At 40.5% G+C, this 21134-nt stretch overlaps 5 protein-coding genes across 7 annotated transcripts; 1 reads left to right on the forward strand and 4 right to left on the reverse strand.

Moving 5' to 3' along the window:
* Window positions 1–883: 883 nt before the first annotated feature.
* On the reverse strand, window positions 884–3148 carry RB195_007838 (uncharacterized protein; the record flags this gene model as incomplete). 2 transcript variants are annotated; one of them, XM_064181682.1, is made up of 4 exons in its annotated part: window positions 884–1333; window positions 1391–2755; window positions 2870–2970; window positions 3028–3148. In XM_064181682.1, 4 exons carry the CDS (start codon window positions 3146–3148, stop codon window positions 884–886), a joined length of 2037 nt encoding a protein of 678 aa, XP_064038453.1. The 2 variants fall into 2 exon arrangements, with proteins under 2 accessions (XP_064038453.1, XP_064038454.1); XM_064181681.1 differs by having other exon boundaries at window positions 1391–2970.
* Window positions 3149–3795: 647 nt separating this feature from the next.
* On the reverse strand, window positions 3796–8972 carry RB195_007839 (uncharacterized protein; the record flags this gene model as incomplete). Its single annotated transcript, XM_064181683.1, has 21 exons — window positions 3796–3996; window positions 4130–4278; window positions 4337–4425; window positions 4579–4670; window positions 5002–5163; window positions 5227–5317; window positions 5412–5478; window positions 5586–5696; window positions 5771–5939; window positions 6124–6261; window positions 6347–6423; window positions 6490–6559; window positions 6620–6703; window positions 7041–7247; window positions 7322–7409; window positions 7492–7629; window positions 7839–7946; window positions 8009–8123; window positions 8182–8347; window positions 8411–8541; window positions 8870–8972. 21 exons carry the CDS (start codon window positions 8970–8972, stop codon window positions 3796–3798), a joined length of 2556 nt encoding a protein of 851 aa, XP_064038455.1.
* A 915-nt stretch (window positions 8973–9887) lies between these two features.
* On the reverse strand, window positions 9888–13958 carry RB195_007840 (uncharacterized protein; the record flags this gene model as incomplete). Of its 2 annotated transcripts, XM_064181684.1 has the most annotated exons (6): window positions 9888–9912; window positions 9984–10127; window positions 12419–12544; window positions 12618–12720; window positions 12872–12880; window positions 12944–13016. In XM_064181684.1, the coding sequence occupies 6 exons, from the start codon at window positions 13014–13016 to the stop codon at window positions 9888–9890; spliced, it is 480 nt and encodes a 159-aa protein (XP_064038456.1). The 2 variants fall into 2 exon arrangements, with proteins under 2 accessions (XP_064038456.1, XP_013308520.2); XM_013453066.2 differs by lacking the exons at window positions 9888–9912; window positions 12872–12880; window positions 12944–13016 and adding an exon at window positions 13880–13958 and having other exon boundaries at window positions 9980–10127.
* Window positions 13959–16386: 2428 nt separating this feature from the next.
* On the forward strand, window positions 16387–18442 carry RB195_007841 (uncharacterized protein; the record flags this gene model as incomplete). Its single annotated transcript, XM_064181686.1, has 9 exons — window positions 16387–16487; window positions 17167–17254; window positions 17304–17378; window positions 17611–17703; window positions 17793–17885; window positions 17950–18027; window positions 18081–18162; window positions 18241–18374; window positions 18437–18442. 9 exons carry the CDS (start codon window positions 16387–16389, stop codon window positions 18440–18442), a joined length of 750 nt encoding a protein of 249 aa, XP_064038457.1.
* A 922-nt stretch (window positions 18443–19364) lies between these two features.
* Window positions 19365–21010, reverse strand: RB195_007842 (uncharacterized protein; the record flags this gene model as incomplete). Its single annotated transcript, XM_064181687.1, has 5 exons — window positions 19365–19489; window positions 19583–19641; window positions 19716–19826; window positions 20085–20256; window positions 20968–21010. 5 exons carry the CDS (start codon window positions 21008–21010, stop codon window positions 19365–19367), a joined length of 510 nt encoding a protein of 169 aa, XP_064038458.1.
* Between the last annotated feature and the right edge of the window lie 124 nt (window positions 21011–21134).

Genomic DNA, 21134 nt, shown 5'->3' on the forward strand with positions numbered 1-21134 from the left:
CACCTATTTGAGAACTGTACGGGCAACAATATTATATTGAAGTAATGATAGACTTGTGGTCGACTGTAGCCACTTGTCGCCATATCGCTTTTTTTCCTCGTTCCATGTAGTAGGAGACAAGGCTTTCTTATTTTTTCTACTTTTACCTTGTCTTCGATGTCAAATTTTGATGTTTTTCATTGCTGCTTTGGATGATGAAGTGAGTACTATTTTCTGGATTTTGCCTCCAAATCAGATTTATACAGACTATAATGGTTTTCTGTTAGATATACTCAGAAATGGCTGTTCTTTTTCTGTCTTCTCGTTTAAACGGAAAAAATTAGTGTTAATTAGTCACACACGTCCCTCAAAGGTGTTTGTCTCAATAATCACATGAGGACAAAGAAAAGAAAGTGAACGAACAACCAAAACTCCGGAGACTGTGTAAAACTCGAAGTCTTCGAAGGATTTTGAGTGATACCCTCATCATCTCCATTAGCCATCCTTGTCTATGTAAAGCTCATAAGTCTGCAATGATTTCGAATTCAAAATGCTGGCTAAGTCGAGCATTTAAATTTTCAGGAATTTTTTCATAAATATTTCATAAGAACTTTAACAACAGACTGAAACAGTTGTCTCAAAGTAATAATCATGCGATAAAAGTTAGAAAAACATCAAGATGTGGCAGTAAACATCGTTAGTACTGACGCAGCAGTATCAGGTAAGAATTATTGAGGAACGGTCACTTTCTGAGGATTTGCAATAAATGAGGATACACTTGGATGTACAACGTAGAAAGAAGTGATAAAATGATAAAAAATATCGTAGTAAAGCTCTTGTTAAAACATAGAACACCGGTAAGAAATAATGAGAACACAAATGAGAATATGCAGAGAACATCAAATTATACTTTAAGTGAATGATCAACTATTGTATGTGAGTAAATGGATGACTGAAATAACATTTCTAACTGATCTTTCTCCACTCTCTGCCCTCCATATCTGTTCTTCAGGATGTACAGGAACTTCCTGGATTTTCCGCGATCAAGATCATCGCGTCGCCTCTGTAGTGCAAGAACGTTATCGGCTTCCTGTGTAACACGTGCAGATCCGCCAAAATGTTGGATATCCAAGTCTGTATTGGCGTCGGTTTTTCTGGGATGTACAACCATTGTCACATGAACTCCTTGTTGTGTCGCAAGTGCACGCATATGTCCAACAAAACGATCTTGCATTTGGAAACGATCCAAACTAGTAGAACGTTCGTCACTCATCGTTGACTGATTTACAAGAAATTGTAGGTTGTCGATGACAACATGTTGACAGCCGCTGTTGATTACGTGGTTACTTATTGCCTAGAAAATAACCGGAACTTTAAAACATTAACATCCAACTCAATTTAAAACACTCACCGCTGCAATTTGATTGATGCTTTTATCTCTGAACTCGATCGTCTTCATAATAGTCAGAGGTCCTCGAGTGCGTTCGAATTTATCCAACCACATGTCAATAGTGCTACTATACTCAGCACGATACAACGGCACTCCTGCGTACTGTACAAGCATCCACTTTAAAATTTTCTCCTCAGGCATTTCAAAACTACAAAACAACGTTCGAACACCTTGCGTGAACAAATCAAGGGAATATTCGCATAAAAAAGTGGTTTTCCCGAATCCGGTGCCACCTGTTAGGACTGTTAATTCTTTGGGACGAAGACCTTGTAGATATCTATTTAGAGGAGCGAAACGTTTCCATTGGGCGAAACCGCGTTGACGGACGTCCGAGTGAACCAAATCAGCCTTTACATGTTCACGGAGGTCATTTATACATAGGAAGCCTTCGGAGCGTAGTCGTATCGATTCCGTCCAGAGAATACGACGTACCTTCTTATATTTTCCACTGCGTAGAAGTTCGATTGGTCTCTCGACGCTCTTAATAAAGCTGCATCTAGCATCATCAAGCTTATGGCCCCACTCTTTGGCATAATTCTGATGATGTGAAGGAAACCATAAGAAAATGTGCTCAAAATCTTCGAGATACGGTAAAATTGTGTTGTCCACATGCTCCCCGTGAGGAAGGGCAAAGGCAAAGATTCCATCGCTTGCCTCATACACTGCTAGAGCGTCACGTTCGTTTGTCGTCAGCACAATTGAATTATCGGAAGTCCTACTCAGATGATAGCCAAATATACCATAGAAGCGAATATTCGTTGAAGATTCGTTCACAAAAGGGTAGTTTTCCTTCTTCAGGGTATTTCCAACTTTTCGTATAAGTTTCAGTCCTTCTGGAACGCGATTATGCGATGCAGCGCCACGATATCTGGGATATAGGATGGAAGCCTGGTCAGACTTGTCCAAATGGCCACGAACATTGTAAGAAGACAACGTTTCCGCGGATATTCGATCAATGCCAAGCATGGTGCGTAATTGCTTCATATCATTTTGTTCCATGATAGACATATCGCTTATGTCCATGCTTTCATCCCACAATCGTTGAATGTGTGGATCAGGAGGTGCACTCTTCAGTTTTGCACTATGTTGATCTACCGCAAATGGAAATGCAGCGTTCAATCCATCTTCCCGTCTTTGTTCCTCCTTGATTTGATTCACGAGATTGAGGTAGCTCACTCGATCGTACAGATCAGGATCCACTTCTTCCGGATTCTCCACCAAACGCAATAGTTCGTTTGCTTCAGGTCGCTTCTCCCGTATAGACTCATTTTTAACAGAAATTTCTGATTTCTTCGAAGCAGCTGCTGTCAAGAAGACGTTGAGAGGCTGAAATTCATGGCAAATGACGCAGGTCACAGTGTTGTCCAATCCGGAAATGTAACACGACCTTTCCGCATCACAAAACACACAATTCACACGCAGAAAATTCCCGTGCGTCACCTTCTCGAACCTGATGTTTCGTTTCGAAAGCTCCTCGGCCAGCTGAGATTTTGTGAGTGGAACATGGTAGACAGAATCTTCAACTGGTAATCTCACTTCAGCTAAAGGATCCGAATTCTTGTTTTCATTCGAAGTTGATGCAAAAGTGGAACATGAACCGTCTTTGGAACAGAACCTCAACGGCGAGATCACAAGATTCGCAGTGGATGGAGTCTGCACTGCACTAGATACGCGTCCGCACATACGTCCAATCCCCCATAGTGCACCAATCTTTTTCATGAAACTATAAGAAGTATCGTTACTCTCTCACCACACATTGCTCACATTTAATCGGATCGGTACAGGGACCCACCCTTTTTTTAAGCTCTAATTCAACAACAAACCGAGTTTGGCACGAAATTTTTATCGATCACTAGCGAAGCTCGTATTCACATAAGACAATAAATATCGATATTGCACCTAGGGAGTTGATAGAAAATATCACAGAAAGCGGGAAATCGATAAAGTGTAACGTTATGAGAAGCTAATTATGCATATTCCTATTATAAGAGAACAGATACCGGAAACACGTGTCAAGGTGTTCACAAGAAAAAAAAGCAAATAAAATTGATGCTGGTGTCGAGGTACAGAGAAAATCAACTAATTATGCCTATTTTGGGCAATGTTAGCTTGGTGTATATACAAGCTATATACATACTGTAGAATCCGCGAATTTGTACGTAGGTTTATCTCGAACATGAAAGATGTCAGCGGTAGTATCTTCGGCTTAAAGGGCACAAAAAAGATGGTGGTCACATGTCCACTATTCTCCTTATCGTTTCATTATTCGTACAATAAACCTGCGCACAATAGACGTGTTTTTGAAACTGAATTACGACCCACGCAAATGAAGAGGTTTCGCGGATTTGTGGGCACTAACCATATGACTAAAGCATTACAAAATTTGTTTGTGAAGTGCTCATAAGAGGAAGAAGGTTTTTGAATGGGTTTGCAGAAGCGCCACTTCCTTCATTTGATCTCGTGAAAGGAGTTTTGAGTCCTCGAATGCGGCCGACTAAGCCAGCGGCGGAGGTTGCTGGACGATTCGCTTCTGTTAACAGACATCCATCAGAAGGAGAGGTGTGTATCTGAAACAAAAGTACTGATTAGCAGATTAATTTGAAGAGTAAATTCTGGTTAAAAACCAAGTGCGGATTTTTTTTAAATAACATTTACCTTCGACTTTTAATACCTTCGACCTTTAGTACTTAATTTTAATACCTTCGACGGAGCAATGGTCGTAGTGTTCGGATTCATATCATCACGAAATTCTGAGACTGAATCGACTGGTCCACAGTTTTCAGATATGTCAATCAACGAAGAATCCACCACTGTTGTTGGTACAGGAAGTGATTCAGCAGCTACATTGTCTAAAGATTAATATTTTCTCAAACTATGGTATATTCAAGGTTAATTCTCATGCTATACCATTGGAATTAGTCGTATTTGTCCCCGAAGGAGCTGCTGGTCTTCGCATACGAGTTTTCAATGCAGCAGTCATAGACGCTAAAGCCCTTCTAAAACGAATTTTCATTCATTCTGCAAAGCTTTGATGGCTCTTTGAATTAATCATCAAGTATGCATCGCATGTGTTTGTGATAAGCTCTTTCCTTTTCCTCACTCCTTTCTTCTTTTTTTTTTTACGAAGATTCTAGAAAGCAACTACTTACTTAGCGGTGTTCGTTGATCCTGGCAGAGTCAGTCGTTCAACCCGCTGAACGGGAACATCTCTACCAACACATAAATTGATTGTGACACTGATCTGAATAAAATGTAATCGAAAAGGTAAGGAACAATCGATGATTCATTGAAAAATGTTTTGACTGCTGTTCCAAACGAATGGAATATTTGAAATAGCAGAAGGGGATTTCTTCCTATCAGTAAAAGCAAGGCGGAAAACAGAAATTTGCAGGAATTTTACTGAAAAAAGGTTTCAGCTTCCTCCTCAACGCAAAATCTAGGTAACGAATACTAATTAGCCTTCCACATTCTAATCCGAAAAGATTGCACATGACCAAACGCACTGTTGCGGTAATGGTGCGCTTTGGAGGAAATAATTAACGAAAATCCAGAAGCGACGTTGACAGCGCTACCTGTTCTGCAATGGATTCCGTGTACTCCCCAGCCTCTTCCAGAGTTTTCAGTCGAATGGCCACGTTGTTGAATAAACGCGTTTTTCCAGCTCGCCATGTCCAACTTTCTTCTAAGCACGTCACTCGCAAAAATAAGCGAGCCGAACGAGACGGACGGCCGACCTAGAGGCACTGACAGTGATCAGTAATCAGCATTCCCAGGAGTAATAGCGGCTTCAATCTCACCTCAAGCGAAGTAATATCATCCAGAGGAACGATCCTGACATCTGCTAGTTTCTCGAGTTCGTCATCGTAAACAGCCACGTACAATTTGGTTCTGCAGAATTAAAACGTATCTACGATAACACATAATGAAAACTTGCCTAGATAAAAAAATAGAAGTGTAATAAAAAAAGTAAACCTCAGAATACCTTGTTAGAAGAAGTATTGTGTCGATTGCATCTCCTTTTTGCAGCGAGTCACACAGAGCCCAACCTCCTGAAAATTCAAAAGAAAGTCGAGGACATTATCTGACAAGAGAGTTATCGCCAACGAATGAGTCAGTGAACACTGTAAATACTAAGAGGCGACACAAACTTACTCACCTACAACAACTTCTCCTTCGGGAAGAAGGAAGTGCACAGTCTCAGCCACGAGACGACTTACATTCTCGTCCTCCTCTGAGTCTGAGTCCGAATCCACCATTGATTCCGAACCTAAGACAGACGAAGTGTAGAACCAATAGTGGACACAGGAAAAAAAACCTCCAGCTTAAAATTGCGCAACTAACCTTGGTCTTTGTTACCGAGAAGAACATTCATAGCCTTCTGTCTCGATGAGTCCCGTACGTGTGAGAGGTAGTAACGAGAGGCACTGTTATAGCCATCTTTCATGATTCCGGTAAGACGTCGCTCTCCGCTTCGAGTTACATCTCCTTTTAAGGCTGCTGTTCCAGCATACTGAAACACCACAACTTAGAACGAAGAAAAAAAGGAAGTAGACTGTTCAGCAGTGTCTTAATTCTCTAGAAAGATAAAGGAAAGAAAGGAACGTTTCCTGGTATTACAGATCTCTTTACACCGTGCACAATCGCGCGAGAAGAACACTGGATGTGCAGAGATTCTACCCAACCATCTCACCAACCTGCGTCGAAATCTCATCGCCATTATCCGCCCATATATTTTGCAGTAAAGTCACAAGAGCCTCAGGTGGTTCACATAATGGACCAAAAAGCCCCAGACGTTGCGCTTGTTGCATGCAAACCCATTGAGAAATTGCACCCTGAATTTACGTTAAGTGAGAGTGTGATTGTGTTGAACAGGATGTCAAACGTTCCAGAAATAAACCTTCGTGAAGGGTTACACACCTGGACAACATTTGTGCGATCCAAGCAATCAACACAATTCACGCGAACAACACCACTCTGACTTTTTACAATCTCACCTGGAAGCATACGATGTTTTTCTTATTTCCAAAAAAAAATCATCAATCGCTTTAGAAACTACCTACCTGTTTTGTCAACCCAACAGTAACCAATTTTTCTTAACAAATCCTCCATCCCCGTAATGAGGTCGTTAACCTAAAAATAGAACAATACCCCCAAAAGAGTAATTTAAAAGAATTTCAAGCTCCCACGAACCTTATCGAATTTCAAGCCCCTGCAATGTCGGTGCAGATCAAATGAAACATAATGTAGATGAGGTGAATTGAACTTGGCGGCATGCTTAAAACCTTCAGTGTAGTTAATGAAATTCAGGTGGTAAAGGTGGTTGGAAACCAAATGAAGCCATAAGAAACCGGAGTCTATAATCGGGTCAAAACGACATGAAGCTCGGCGCAGTGACGTAAGCGGCTGCGGTCGATGCGGTGCGGAGGAGCGTAGCGGTTAGGATCGAGTGGGGACCCTTGATAACACCACTCGTCGTTGCAATTAGCAATGGTCCCATCTCGTTCCCAACCGCTAGCTTCACCGCACCACTTCGCGCACAGCCGCTTAGGTAATTGCACCGAGCTTCACGTCGTTTGAATACGACTCTGCGAAAACAAAGTATTCGACATACCTCTAAGTAGCTTGTCGCAAGTTTCAGCTCTCGCCCGGCTTGATCAACAAGATTAACCGCGACCAACGGAGACCCATAGCGGTCAATTAGTTCCTGCATATGAGTTGTAAAGTACGGCATACTTTCTTCTACAGGTCGTTCGATAGAGAGAGGAGGGCGATATTTGAACCCTTTCTGACTCCAAAAAACGGGAACTGACCCGCGTACCTGAATTTTTTTAAATCTTAAAGATTAAATTAAAAATTGACAATGTAAAAGAAAAAAATGAGGTGAACACGGACCTGTACAAACGATAGATGATGACCGAAAATGTTCAATAAAAGTTCTGTTTCAACGAAATTCGCCACATTTGACTCATTGTCGATTCCTCTGAAACAAAAAAGTCCTTGGGTACCGAGCAGAAAAGTATAATTTTGGTGAGAGCACATGAAATAGGCTTCTAAAACTATACCTTCTCAGATATCTCACTCCAGCACGATGAACCGATCGCCGCGAAATAAGAGTGATATCTAACGACACATTGGCTTCAGGATCATCAGCAATTTCAAGGCTATTGAATCGTACACTACCCTGCATTACTGGGACAATCCTAGACAAAACATCAAAACATTTACTATGGCATAGCTATCGGCGCCGAATGTTTCAACCGTAGGAGCGCGACGCGTTGGTCGAAACGCACGCTTTATTTCTAGTTAGCACAATCTCCTCCCGTTGCTTTTCACTAATTGGTGCCACCCTCATCAGATTGAAAACATTCTGCACCATTTCTGTACGCTTGAGCTCTAGAAATCCACATACCATTTCTTAGCTAGCTCTCTGTCTATGGTCTTATCCAGCAAGTCTTTCAATAACAACTTATTCCAGAAGAACCGCTCGTCAGGATCAGCATTACGTGACGAATAATGCCTAAAGTAAGCTCGAAAGAAGTAATAGGATGTCAAAGTGATCAACTTTTCCTATCCACTAACGTATGCGTGCAGTGCGTGATGTCTCGTCCGAAGCAGAAGTAGAAGTCAGGATGGTCGTTGAAAAGGCGTAAAATTTCATCAAGCATTGCAGACGGTTTTTGAACATTACTTAATGCTGAATAAGAAGTGTATAGAAACAAATTTGAAAGGTTACGGTATAAAGTATTACGCACTAATTTTGTCCTGGACAAACTTGATCAGCTTCCCAGTTCCCTGCTTCAAACGACGTGCGGACGATTCTGTTGAATTTGCGGTAGCTGATCCGAGTGCTTCCAGAGTTTCTGACGAGTCCAAAGAAATGGCTCTCACGCGATCAATACGATGTATTGGATGCTTAGCCTAGATTATAAAGCTTTCGGGTTTATAATACTTTTCAAAAGCGGACTTTCTGATCTCACACACCTCCCGACCACTGAACTCGGCAACAACCGTACTTTCGGTAACACAGAGCAGATAATTTGCACCATCAATATCGATTCGTCCTAACACAGATATGATATCACATACTTCCTCTGCATCCATGGGAATGACATCTGTAAATTTCTTAGATTGTGGTAGACCACGAACTGCCACATTAACAGTACGCGCAATCATTCATATGCGTAGTTCTATGCGCAATTCTCTGATCTACTTATCCAAATCAACCAAATTCTAGACTACTCTAAGCTGAAGACGATCTAATCTTCCAAAATGAATTCAAATTCGAGGGACCTCCACTTTCTGTACACGTTAATTTCGGGCTTAAATTGGAGTGGTTAGGTCTACGTAGTATTTAAGTTAGAATAAAACAATTTGTGGTTGTGGGAATAATCGCAGCTGTCCTTCTGCTCCGACAAGTTCTATTTTATAGTTACTACATACCAGAACTTGAAGATACAGAGAGTCTTCCGTCCAGTTTGGAACAAATGAGACGGAATCCATCATCTTCTGCGATGTATGAAGTGAGAGTGGAGTACAGCTTCATCGGAGCTCCGCCGTGCAGTTACTCATAGCTGAAACCTTCTTTTTTTTCGTTATAGAATGAACTCACAATTCCGATGTTCATTATGTTGGTTTCAGCCGAGTTTACAAGGATTTTCAGAAGGATGGCTGCCAACATGAAATCCCAAAGCTTACAAATCACAGAAAACTCCAAGAGACCAACTAAGCAGAACCTTCCACAAAGTGTGTACTCTTTCTTTTTGATGTTGCATCTGAGCCTACGGGATAAAAAAAAAACTATTAGTATATTTATGTAGTAGCGCTAACTCTTAATTGTTCCTAGCGTAGTGATATAGAGATAAGCGCTAGCGTTGTGAAGTATGGTAATTCTCCTTTCGCTGGATACATGTTTCTAAGCTCAGCAATAAGCTTAAGTACATTGCTCATAGCTAGATCCATGAAAAATGCTGTTTTATATCACTGTCATCGGACAAGCTAGCAGCATGACAGGAAAGTTTGAAAGCTTAATTGGCCTTGAAACTGTTTGCCCTAACAGTGGATACCTATGACGAAAGTGAGCAAGGTCCTTCAAAGAATGAGGCAACAATATAAACTAATCCAGTCCGTGCATTGCGGACGTAAAAAATGTGCAATAAATTCGCTCCAGCCAGAGCAGAACATTAGTGCTCAATTTAAAGAGAAAGCAATACAGAAGAGGGGGTTACATGAAGCATAAAGAGAACATTTATTCGATGGTGATGCGGCAACGATGACTTGTATACTAACGCTTACCGCAGCAACACGTCACACCTCGAACGATTTTCATGGAACCAGTTTGAAAAGACTCACGACGCGCAAAGAATAACACGCATAACAAATAAGCTCATGGAAGTAATTAGTTCACTCACATGTTTCACCTTCATGGCGAGACCGACACTAATTTAGAACTTCTGTACCTCTATACAACTGGAACTGTATCAGGGCTAAACCGATATAAAATGTGAAAATACAAACAACAAAAACAACAATTTATTTATAACAAAAACAATTTTACTCTTCACTGTCAACGTTAACGTTGGTGAGTCCCTTGAAGTTGGTGCAGGGAACGAATGTGCACAAGGTGTACAGTTTGTGTACAGAGTCTTCATCCTCGTTGCGGCGTCTCGACAAACGGACGCGAATACGGAACGGTACGTTTCTAAATTAATACGGTGAGAAAGCAGAACACATTCGTTGGAGCCAAAACCTTAAAACAATAGTGCATTAAATAGAGACTGCCTAGACAATGGAATTGAATTGCTAGTTTCAAAAACCAGACCCTCAAAACTGAAAAGGGTCACCTCCTATTCCAAACATCGCAAGTGAAAGGTATTTCAGGTTATTCGAAAAACGATGCGATTTTATTTATTTCTCCTGTTCGGGACTTTCACCTGCTATAAAAACATCGTCGATAACGGAGAGAGTTAGGGAAATTAGAGTCATATGCTGCGCAAGTGAAGGGATGCCAGAAAATGAAAGTGAAAAGATGCCAGAAAAAGATTCTTTAAAAAGGTTACACATGTTTAAATACAATCAAAAAGAACAAAAGAAATAGAGACAAAATGGTTATAAGGATTTTGCAACAGGGTCTGCAAAATGTTTAGCATGAAAAAACATAAGAACACTCACAAGCAATGGCATGCACCGCACATGCAGCCGAAGAGCGGGTCATTCAACGCCTAAGGGCACTCAACTAATGGCTACTGCTCAGGATAGCTTATCGGGTAATTTGAGTCCTATTAGTTGCATCGAATTCTCAGAAGCAGATAAGTTGTGAGAAGTACGCTAATAAGATCAGCAGTACGACTCCAGGCAATAACCTTTTCCATTATAACTTCAGCACAAATCAACTGTCACGCGCTTTTCAATTTAAGTGGACATATGACTGAAGTGCATTTTTTAATTAATCATGCATGACCACCCGAAGCTCTATGGTCTCCGTCTCGCATTTTTCTATTGGCTTACTTTTCTTGTTTTTTTTTTCTTTTCTTGTATAACAGTTCATAGATAGAAAATGCACGCTAATTATTTACTGTCTTAATTGTTTACGTGGAATTGACAAGCCCATCGGTCGTACGATCGTCAGAAAAAGTGTTAAGAAAAAAACATATGGACAAAGTCATATAAATTCGAGAAAGTCCATTATCTTAAGAACCGATTCTGACCAATTAAGCGTAAAATGAGTGACCTCACAAAGCCGGAGTATCTCACTGTGTGTCCTCTACAGGATAGTGAAAAGAATGAAGTATACCAACACTGGTAAAAGTTCGGTTGCGGTTCTGCACAAATATTGAAGCTAGGTAGTTTTTAAAGGTGTAGAAAGGCAGTTAGTGTTACCATAAAGAAAGAGTGAAGACGACTGAAGATGAAAATCCCAATATTAAGAAAGATAAAAATGATAATAATGACCAAACAAAGAATGCACAAGAGAAAAAAGGCCTAAAAAATAACGACCTTTTCCTTTAAATTCATATAATGTTTTTACTGGACATTGCTCTAGTCTACATTACCTCTTTTAGGAACGAGCTGATTTTGGAAGGGTTAGCTACGATAAACAGAATATAATTGGTCAGCGCAACCCAAAATTAGAGAGGACTTCGAAGTGTGTTTGAATAGAAGGATGAAGTACTTTGCGTTAATCAATCTGTGCGTGATTACCAACGTTTTCGACTTTATTCTTGAATTGTTTTAGATTCATTAACGCGTGCGCTGCCTGTACAATGACTTTTCGGTCTACCCTATGTATAAATGAGACAAATCTCCCCAGATATGTCTGACATCAATTTACCTATAGAGGGATCAGAGGGATGAAAGGCTTGGTCGATCTAGGACGGTTTAAAACTATACGCATAGCTGAAACTCCTACCAATGCGTCATACTGATATCAATGTGTTATATACTAACACCTGGATTGTTCCTGTTCCTGGATAAAATAAAAACACATTTTGATGTCTAGAGAAGGTGGGAAAAATGAAAATTGGAATAAGCTCATACTTTCCTCTCACCGATATTTAATTAAAACCATGAGGGGAAAGTCTGCTTATCCGCCAGTTGCGCATCAAGTCCAATAATCTTTCCTATTCCCAGTTTCTAGTTTAATGACTGTATTCATAAGAAATTCAAAAACACAAAGCTTGAGATTTGAGAGATATCTAATATGAAAGTATACTTTCACTCTATTTTTCATACTCCATCACAAATATGAAATTCTGATGACCTGATCAAATTTAAAAAAAAAGTTTAGGTCCGAATACCTAGGATTAAAAGTATACGAGACAAGCCCAAAAGCTCCAGTAGATTGGGAGTTTGTTCCTAACGATTTTCGAACAAAAAAGCGCTCCTCTCGCTCACAAGAAAAAATCTAGAAACTCAAAGCATTTCAAGAAATGAAGAAGGAACGATAAAGAAACGAATGGAAGAGAATTTAAAAGAAAGAAAACGTTAACATACTTGATTCCCTTTGACCATACGAATTTGTTCAACCTTGTGTCAACACGAACATCCTCAGTGTTCATCTGCTGCTTGGCGAACTTACGAATCTCATCAATCGCTCGAGGAGCACGTTTCTTAGATCCACTAAAAGAAAATGAACGTTGGGAATTGTGATCAAAAAGGAAATAAATGTAGCATAAGGAACTACGACACTTACACTCCCTTGATCCTCTTATGCATGTGGATCGTGTACTCCCGGGTGACGATCTCATTGATGGCGTTGCGAGTCTTTCGGTCCTGCTTGCCCTTCACCATTTTACCTAAAGAATCAGCGAAAGTGCTAGATGTAGTAACAGCTTTACATCGGAATGGACGATAGTATAATCAAGAACGTTAATCGAGAAAAATAACACAAAGAAAATGTAGAGAAGTCCTGAAGACCCAACCAGGAACGAAGCCAAAATATCCCACCGCAGAAACCTGTACAACAAAAGTATCATGAGAACGATAGGGCTCAGTGTCGATAATGTAACAGTAAAGTACCTATATCTTCCTTGAAGTTCTTTAAAATAAAATAAACCAAGAAAGTGACAAAAATTGTATGAATTTCGCTCATGGCAAGGAATACTCAGTGAAAATCGTAAATTGCCTGCGTATCGTTTCAAGACGCGTCATTGTGTGCGGCCTTTAAATACATTTCCAGCTTCATGCGCCGGCAGTACGCAGATCTCCTGCAATTTCTCGGTTCATGCTGTGTGTGGCCGTTTATCTTTCATTTTGGATCCTGGATATCTATCTTCAGGAGCATTTGTGATTGCTCCTGAAGAGAAGTGAGGTCGGGGTTTTCTGCACGTCTAGGAACTTGGGAGAATAAAGTAAAGGAGAGGAGACTTCTTCCCATGCGCTAGTATTCACTTGCAAGGTCAGAGGGGTAACTTCCAGAGAAATTCAGTAGCAGGTCTTCAGTATTATTGTTGCGGGAGTATTGACTATTTCTATACATTTTTTCTTCGTTCTTGATCCGCGAACTATGCCTGGGATGGGTCGATCAGTTCAGCTGAACTGGTGTAAGTGTTCATATAGTCGGGTCAATACGACATGAAACACGAGTGTAGTTGGTGTGCATTTGCGTACGCGCTCGAAGCGGTGCTGTGGAGGCAGCAGTTGGGACCGACTTGGGACCGTGACAGACTCCAATGATGGATGGTGCCGGCAAGGATTTCACCACGTTCACAGCCGCTACGCTCCATCGAAGCGCCTCGAGAGATGTCGCGTTCGCAATTGCGTACGTGCTTCATGTCGTTTTGACCCAACTATACGTCCTGAGCTTTTAGCTGTTGCCTTCACTCCACCCGAAGTAAAAGATTCTAAACCCAGAGTTGAACTGCACGAAGTTCGTTGTTTAGAACAGTGCGCTTTAGTACATTGCAGTAAAAAGTTAACGATCCCATGCTGCGCCCTGGTATGGCGCTGACGAACCCAGAGTAAACGTCTGACCGGCGTGGGTCTCGCTGAGTTCCACCTTTTCGCCTTTTGAACTTACACCATCTTGCACCATTAGTCAGCTTTAAGTGGACTTTTGTTACCTGAACACTCGTTTTCACACTATTCATCTAATGGGATCTGAGTGTTAGGTGCGATAGGAGGAACCGGACCCTCCGCGGGTGAAAGGGGTCTAGCTCATGGGGTACAGCTCAAGCGATGAGGATCCCCTCGTCAACCGTGCAGAAATGAAGGCGCTCAGAGCACCGGGTCCGACTATCGCATTTATGTCTGAATAGTTGTTTTTTTTTCGATGAAGTTCTTCTTTTCGTTATTGAAATATCATTTAAATACTATAAGGAGAACTATGAACGCATAGTAGGAGTCGTATTGAAGCGAAAGTTTGTTCCGTTCTTGATCAATTTGGGCAAAATCGAGCTGCTCTTAAATCCCAAGAAATCGCCACTAACTATACTATGACCGGCATTAACTGTTGAATGTGGACTGCGGAAAAGCCATCTCTTAAACACGTTCCGGTTCTTTTCGTTTTTGTGCTTTATGGACTTTTATTTATGCTTTTTCGCGCTTCTGCGCACAAAAGTTCAGTTCATTTAGAGTTTTAATTATAGTTCAATTAGCTGTGTTGAGTGTACTCTCTCCTCCCTCCCTTCTCAACTACTTTTTGCACAGTTAGACTTGGCTAAACCTCCACTGTGTTGGCGATCAAATCGAGCAAAGTAGTTTGTCGTTGCGCGTGACCGGTTTCTCCCCTAAAATGCATGGGGATACAATGCAGTGAAAAAATTAAGGATGTCTAGCGAAAGATGTTTTTATGATCGGATTGACGGTGACGATGAATCACACCGGAAATCACTTCTTTACTCTACAGTATTTTCTAAGTAGCTATAATAGCTTTGAACAGGCATCTGTTCGGAATTGCATTGTTCAATTCAAATGTTCAATTCGATCAATAACGATTGTTTTCATACAAAGCAAGAGAGTTGAGGTGAGAAGGTGTACATTCGAGTGTTTAGAAAGTTATGAGAATAAATTGTAGAATGGAGAACGTAGAGAGGGAAGATGACAGAAAAGCAACCACAAACTATCTGAGCTATACGTTTTTAGTTGATTTTATTTCGGTATATTTTTTGTATGCTTTCTCTCCCTTTCGTTCTTTCCTTCTCTTTCTTTACTGCCTTCCTTCTTTCTTTCTTCCTACCTTTCTCAGTAACGTGTCATCGCAACAACCTCTTACAAATTATAGTATTCTCGGCTTCATAGTATTACCTTTATTGAGAAAACACTCAGAAGTTCGATTTTCACGTCGCAATTGCGGAAAACACGTCCATCTCCCACACAGTAGGTACCAAAAGCGTTCACACAGGCTTGCGGCGATGCTGTCGCAACGCTCGCTCCGTCTTTTTGCTCACCACTTTTCCTAACACTTCTATCCTTCAATTAAAGCGGCATGGCGATCTTGGACAAAGACATTTGCCGCCAACCGTACACTAACCGTACACTGGCTGCAAACAATTTAGGGAGTCGTTACAGTAGCGTTCTTTGGTGTTCGTTAACGAAATCTAATTGTTAATATTAAATAGTGTGTCCACAATCTTATGAAGTCAACATTTACAATTTTAAATAAAGTGAATAAGAGCTGAGAAGGTGATTATAGAGGCTATAAGTCCCCGAGAATTTACTGACGACAGGTTTTCGTTGTAAATGTCCTGCTTTCAAGCGATAAGTTCTTTTCGAATACATAGAAATGATAAGTGGTCTGTACATGGATCTCTTGCTGGGAAAAAAGAAATAGCCCAGAATTGAGGATAGAAGAGAGACTCTTAAAATATTTCACTAACGGAATTCCCGTGGTCACTAAAGTACAGTAAGGATGAATTTTCCTGTGGGTTTTAAGAAGGAACTTCGTAGATATCTAGTCCGCGCCTGTTTTCTGGTGTTTGAGATCTTGACTTCGAAAAACGTAGAGTTCTCTGCTAAGAGTGTGGTCGCACATTCGGCGCTTTTTAACGTTTCTTCCGTCACGGCCAGTATCGAGCGCGATTTCTGTTGTTGCTGGTGGAAATAAACTTCATAGAGTGTGTCTTCTCATGTGCTAATGATATTGGAGTTTTTCGTTTGAAATCAGCATTAGCTCCTTACTTCTTCGAGTGTGTTTGAATGTCTTGAGTATCGTAACTACTGAATCTACATGTAGTTATAATTTCTTTTTTTTCTTCCTTTCCTTTTTCTTTTCTAGCTCGCACTATAATTTCTACGTGAAACTTTGTCCTTTTTTGAAAGTGGTTGGTTCATTTAGCCTTGAACCACATATTCGAACCTTTTGTATGCCAAATTCCTTCCTGTCTTTTGTTGTCAATTCATGAGCGTGCAATGGAGCATCCTAGTTGTTTCGTTGATTTGACTATTTTGTTGGATATATTACCGGGATGTACTGTTAATCTTGCTTCCATTTTCACTAACAGCCGTATATTTTGTTTCTAAGAATGCTCGAGTCTCGCTCAAAGTTTGCTTGCCTTAACATTGATGATGATTCCGACGAGGAATTTACTACTGTGAATAAGTCGAAGAAAGGTGGACCGCATGGGTAAGTTTTAGTAATTATTTTTCGCTATTCTTAGAAGCCGCGTTGGAGTAAATTTCCTCCACCCGTTTGTAGCTGCTGTGCGAGTACTCACGATTATCGCGGTGAAAACACGCAGCACTCTCTTCGTCTAAGCGACGCCTGTAAAAATACGATTATACGGAATGACTTCAAGAGCATCACAAAATTAGGAAAATTTCTGCTAACACTATATTCAAGCAAGTTTTCCAGCAGGTCAACAGAGAATTCTATTCCGGTGACGATACATATACTCATTTTGCGAGTTCGCGCAAGTAATTTTGTCGAACGGCAGGCATCATGCGAATTGTTGACTCTGAGTGCTGTTGATGTTGATAATTTTAGGGTAGAGCTGCGTGTTCTAACCGTGATACTTGCAAACCCCAGTCGTGTCTAACAACCTGAAACCTGTTGCAATTGCGTAGACAATTGCGCTCGAGGTGGAACTTTCACTAGCTCCAAAAATAGTGCCAAAAATGAGTTAAAGGTCCACTGTGCCCTTTCGAGCGCAGCCGCTTACGTAATTGCTCCGACATTCAAGTCATTCAAGTTTTGACTTGGTTTTATACATCGGCACACATTCACTGGTGTAGAGTTACCAACTACGAAATTTATCCGAACACTGCTGTTGGTAATATTATATTATTATTATATAATAGTTTAGAGCTGTGCAAAAAGTGAAGAACGGTGGAACCTTAATTGTTCATGCTGTGGAGAAACGGCCAAAGACGAAGAAGCCGAGCAAAGCAAAAGTAGGTGATACAGTTCTTATGTGTATCAGAATTATGAGGATTCTTTCAGGTTGTGGACACTGCAACAGGTTTGCTTGTGCAAGGAGTCGATGAGAATTATGCTGCGGAACAGAAATATCGTGAGGTGGTTGAGGATTCGTGCACTTCATAAGAAACTGTTTTCAAATTGAAAACATCAGCCACTTTTAAGTCTTAGAATTAGTCAAATATCTGTTTGAGAGCTTACCTTCTTGCCCCGGTTTGTGGACATCGCCTATTCTTAAAAATGTCACGGATGCTTCTAGTTGTTGACTATTCTTCCATTGACCTATGCAGAAACAACTTTCGCTGTTTTCAAATAGAATATGACATTGTAGGACCTCAAGCGAGCAATGCGTGAGAGCGTACAGATAAACCGCTCGCCTTCGAACGAGCAAAAAACTCCTCCCGCAGAAGAAAACTCGCAAACAGTGAGTTATCTTTGTTTGGTTTAAGGTACATTATTACTAGTGCTGGTAAATTCTACTAGATTACCGAGACGTTTTTCTCTTAACTCCAGGAACAACACGACCCTTCACTTGTGGACAAGATACTTGATTCGATTGAAGAGGAGTCGCGTAAACGTGCTGGCCGAACTGTGAATGAAGATTCGGTAAATCTTAATGAGGTTTGCTTGTATGAGGTAACAGAGTGGACTAAGCACAAGTCGTTTTCAGAAAGGAGATCCCGTCGTCATTGCTCTGTATCGAAGCAAGCTTACTGAAGCTGTCGAAGAAATGATAAAAGCAAATGAAGTTAGGATCTGATTGTTGACATCTTTACAGTTTTCTAGCTATTCCGCTTCTAGAAAGCACAGTCGGCACAAGCCGACGTTGAGAAATATCGAATGAAGTACAGGAAATTGGTTGAGCTTTTTCGTGATTCCGAAGGTATGTTCTTTTTCAGAAGTTTTAGTTTCAGAAGTCATCTATATTCGTATATTTATTATGCTTTATCTTGTATTCTAGTATCTGAGAAGGCGAAGCTAGTAATGGATCTGGAGAGAGCTCATGCAGCAGAAACGGATCTGGCCAATCAGCTTTGTGCAGCTCAAAAGGAATTGGAACAATACAAAAGTAAATTAAGGGCGTTAGGTGCATTGGTAGGTTCATTTTTAGCTTCTCACTACCAGTACTTAATGAATCTTCAATGTGTTCCTTTCAGAAGTGATATTTATCTCGGTGGTGATATTCCCAGTGCTTTGTTTGGTAACATTTTCTTCGGGTTTCATGAGCCTATCCAACAAATTCTTGGAAATCTATCTTCATTTCTGTTATGCTGCCAGATTTAGATTTAATAAATAAATTTGTTTTGGAAAGTGCAAGTTACTAATTGTTAGTAAGTGGATTAAAACGAAAACATAATTATAATGTGATAGGGCATGAAGGCTTGTGTTCAAAACGACTTGGTTTTCATCATTTGCTATTTACTGCGAACACATTGTTGGAAGTCAGGTTATGGTTGTATTCAACCCGAAGGTGTTGTTGAGCGGAGCATCTGCACCGCTTGTGCTATATATCGGTCGGAATCGCAAAGAAACACAACTTCGAACTTCGCCAAAGAACATGCTTAGTCGGTATGACGCAACACATCTGCCTTAGTTTTTCTCGTGTATCGGAGGCCTATCACTGGATTAGAGGGGGAAATTCATCACAGAGGGCGAAGAATGGCAGTTGTATTGCAATTTCATACCGCGCACAATCATTTCTCCATTGAAAATACGTAAGTTGTGACCACTGACTTTTGTAATTCGCGGCCGGGATCGAAGTGGGACGATCGCTAGCTTCATTCGAACTGCTGCGATGAGTGTTGCTATTCAGAGTCCTCCTCAATCCCAATCGCTAGCTCCACCATGTGATTTTGAGCTCAGCCGCTTGTGCAACACACGTTCAGGCCATTATTAATCGACCATGAAGTGTACCTGGTAGTACAAGCAAGCCAGAGAGGAGAACGACAACAGGAAATGTTTAGATTCACATCAAATTGCGAGACTTGAGACATGTTCATTATATTTATTCCCGAACCACTTCAGTAATCCAAACGAATGTTATTCCGTTATCACAGCGAATCTTATCAGTAAATTATTTAGTGATTACTCTGACTGAGGAAGGCAAAGCGTTTTCCGAACAAGATTATCAGCAATCTTCTCGAACTGTTCTCGATCTTCACGCCACATTTTCGCAGCGTTTACATTTGCGGGCGACTCGTCATTTGGCTCTGCAAATTATGAATGAAACAAAATTAAGACGTGTTATAGAGAAAAATGATTATATACGGTATTGAATCTATTTAAACATGAATAAAACACACCGGCAAGCATGCTTACAACGCTTAGAAGAATCTTTTCGATTGATTGCACTGGACTCCACCTGCAAAATTCATTTGTATTAGAACAGAATCGAGTTACCTACAGACACAGTTGATACAATGAACGAATCGGTACCTTTCTGAAGAACTCTCATATCCAGTAGGGTCATCTCCAGGAGCATGCAAGATGGAAATACATACGCGTCCGTCTTGATAAATATTAGGGTGGAATAGATCGCAGGTGAACCTGGAAAAGTACAAGATCACATATGAGTAGAAGAGTAGAAAAGCTCCCACAAAGAAAAAACACTCTTGAGGTTCGATGCTCTCAGCTTGATTTACACCACGTTCAAATAAAACTAGTTCTTAAAGCAAACAAATTTCCCAAAGAAAAAATTGAAGTTGAGCAAATAAATCAGATGAAAACTCCCTCAAGATTAGGATGTGAGTAGCACGATAGGTTTGCATTCATAGGTAGAAATAAGATCCCAATTGATGGTCTTACCTCATTTTCGGGGGACTAAGAGGATAGTCCTGCGGGAAAGAAATTCGGGCAGGGAATACGCCATTAGCAAAGCAAGTGTCTTCTGGACCGGTGATCAGGCATTCCCATTCAAAGAAATTGTCCTCATCTAATGGAGCCGCGAGTATTCCTTCAGGAGGTCGATTCGTTAATTCTGAAAATACTATTGGTAATGGAGGAGGAGAGCGAAGACTATAAGGGGGCATCTAGTTGCGCTAACAGTCTCAGAGGAGCATTGATCAAATCTAAGCTCAAACTCAGAGAAAGAGAACACCAGGCAACACCCACACAGGGTGTTAGCTAACAAGCAAAATTATACGAAATGTTCTGTTTTTCCGTATTATGGATGGCGCATCGCAAAATCCTCAAGAATTTTTCCTCAAAATCTTTTCTGTGTTAAATTTCGCCTCGCATTTTCTTATTTAACACATAAGCCCATATATCGTTACGCATGACTCAGGAAGATTAAAGTAATCCTTGCTATCAATATAAGAACTCTCAGGAAATCTTGCTTGTTTGAAAAATACCTTCAATATATGAAATATTGAAGGTTCAATTTCTTTATTGTTCCAAATAACCGCCTTAGTTGTCTGAGCATATGTTTTTGAAAGATAAATGATAATTATTATAACTTCATCATTCCACACCAACCATATCCTCGCAAGCATTTAACAGAGAACTTCTATGCATATCATCGTCCATCGTCCCGAATTGGTTTAATGTGATAGCAATGTGATTAGTGCGACCGAAGAGGATATTAGTGAATAAAGATGTTATATCCTTTTCACATAAGAACGATAATCACCAATTTAAAAAAAATGTCGAATTCAAAAGAGTGCTACATGTTCCAAACATAACCACTAACCTCTGTACTCTGTCATCAATCGTTTCAATGCATAACCGGCCATTCTGTAATAAAAACAACAGAATGATTTGAAATTGACTCCGGGCGCATCACGACAGATTTAAGTAGTGTTCAGACTCGACTGTTCCGACATTAAACTAGCGGTATAAGAAAACAAATTTATCAAT

The sequence above is a fragment of the Necator americanus genome, chromosome I, assembly GCF_031761385.1.
Source record: "Necator americanus strain Aroian chromosome I, whole genome shotgun sequence".
Lineage (NCBI taxonomy): Eukaryota > Metazoa > Nematoda > Chromadorea > Rhabditida > Ancylostomatidae > Necator > Necator americanus.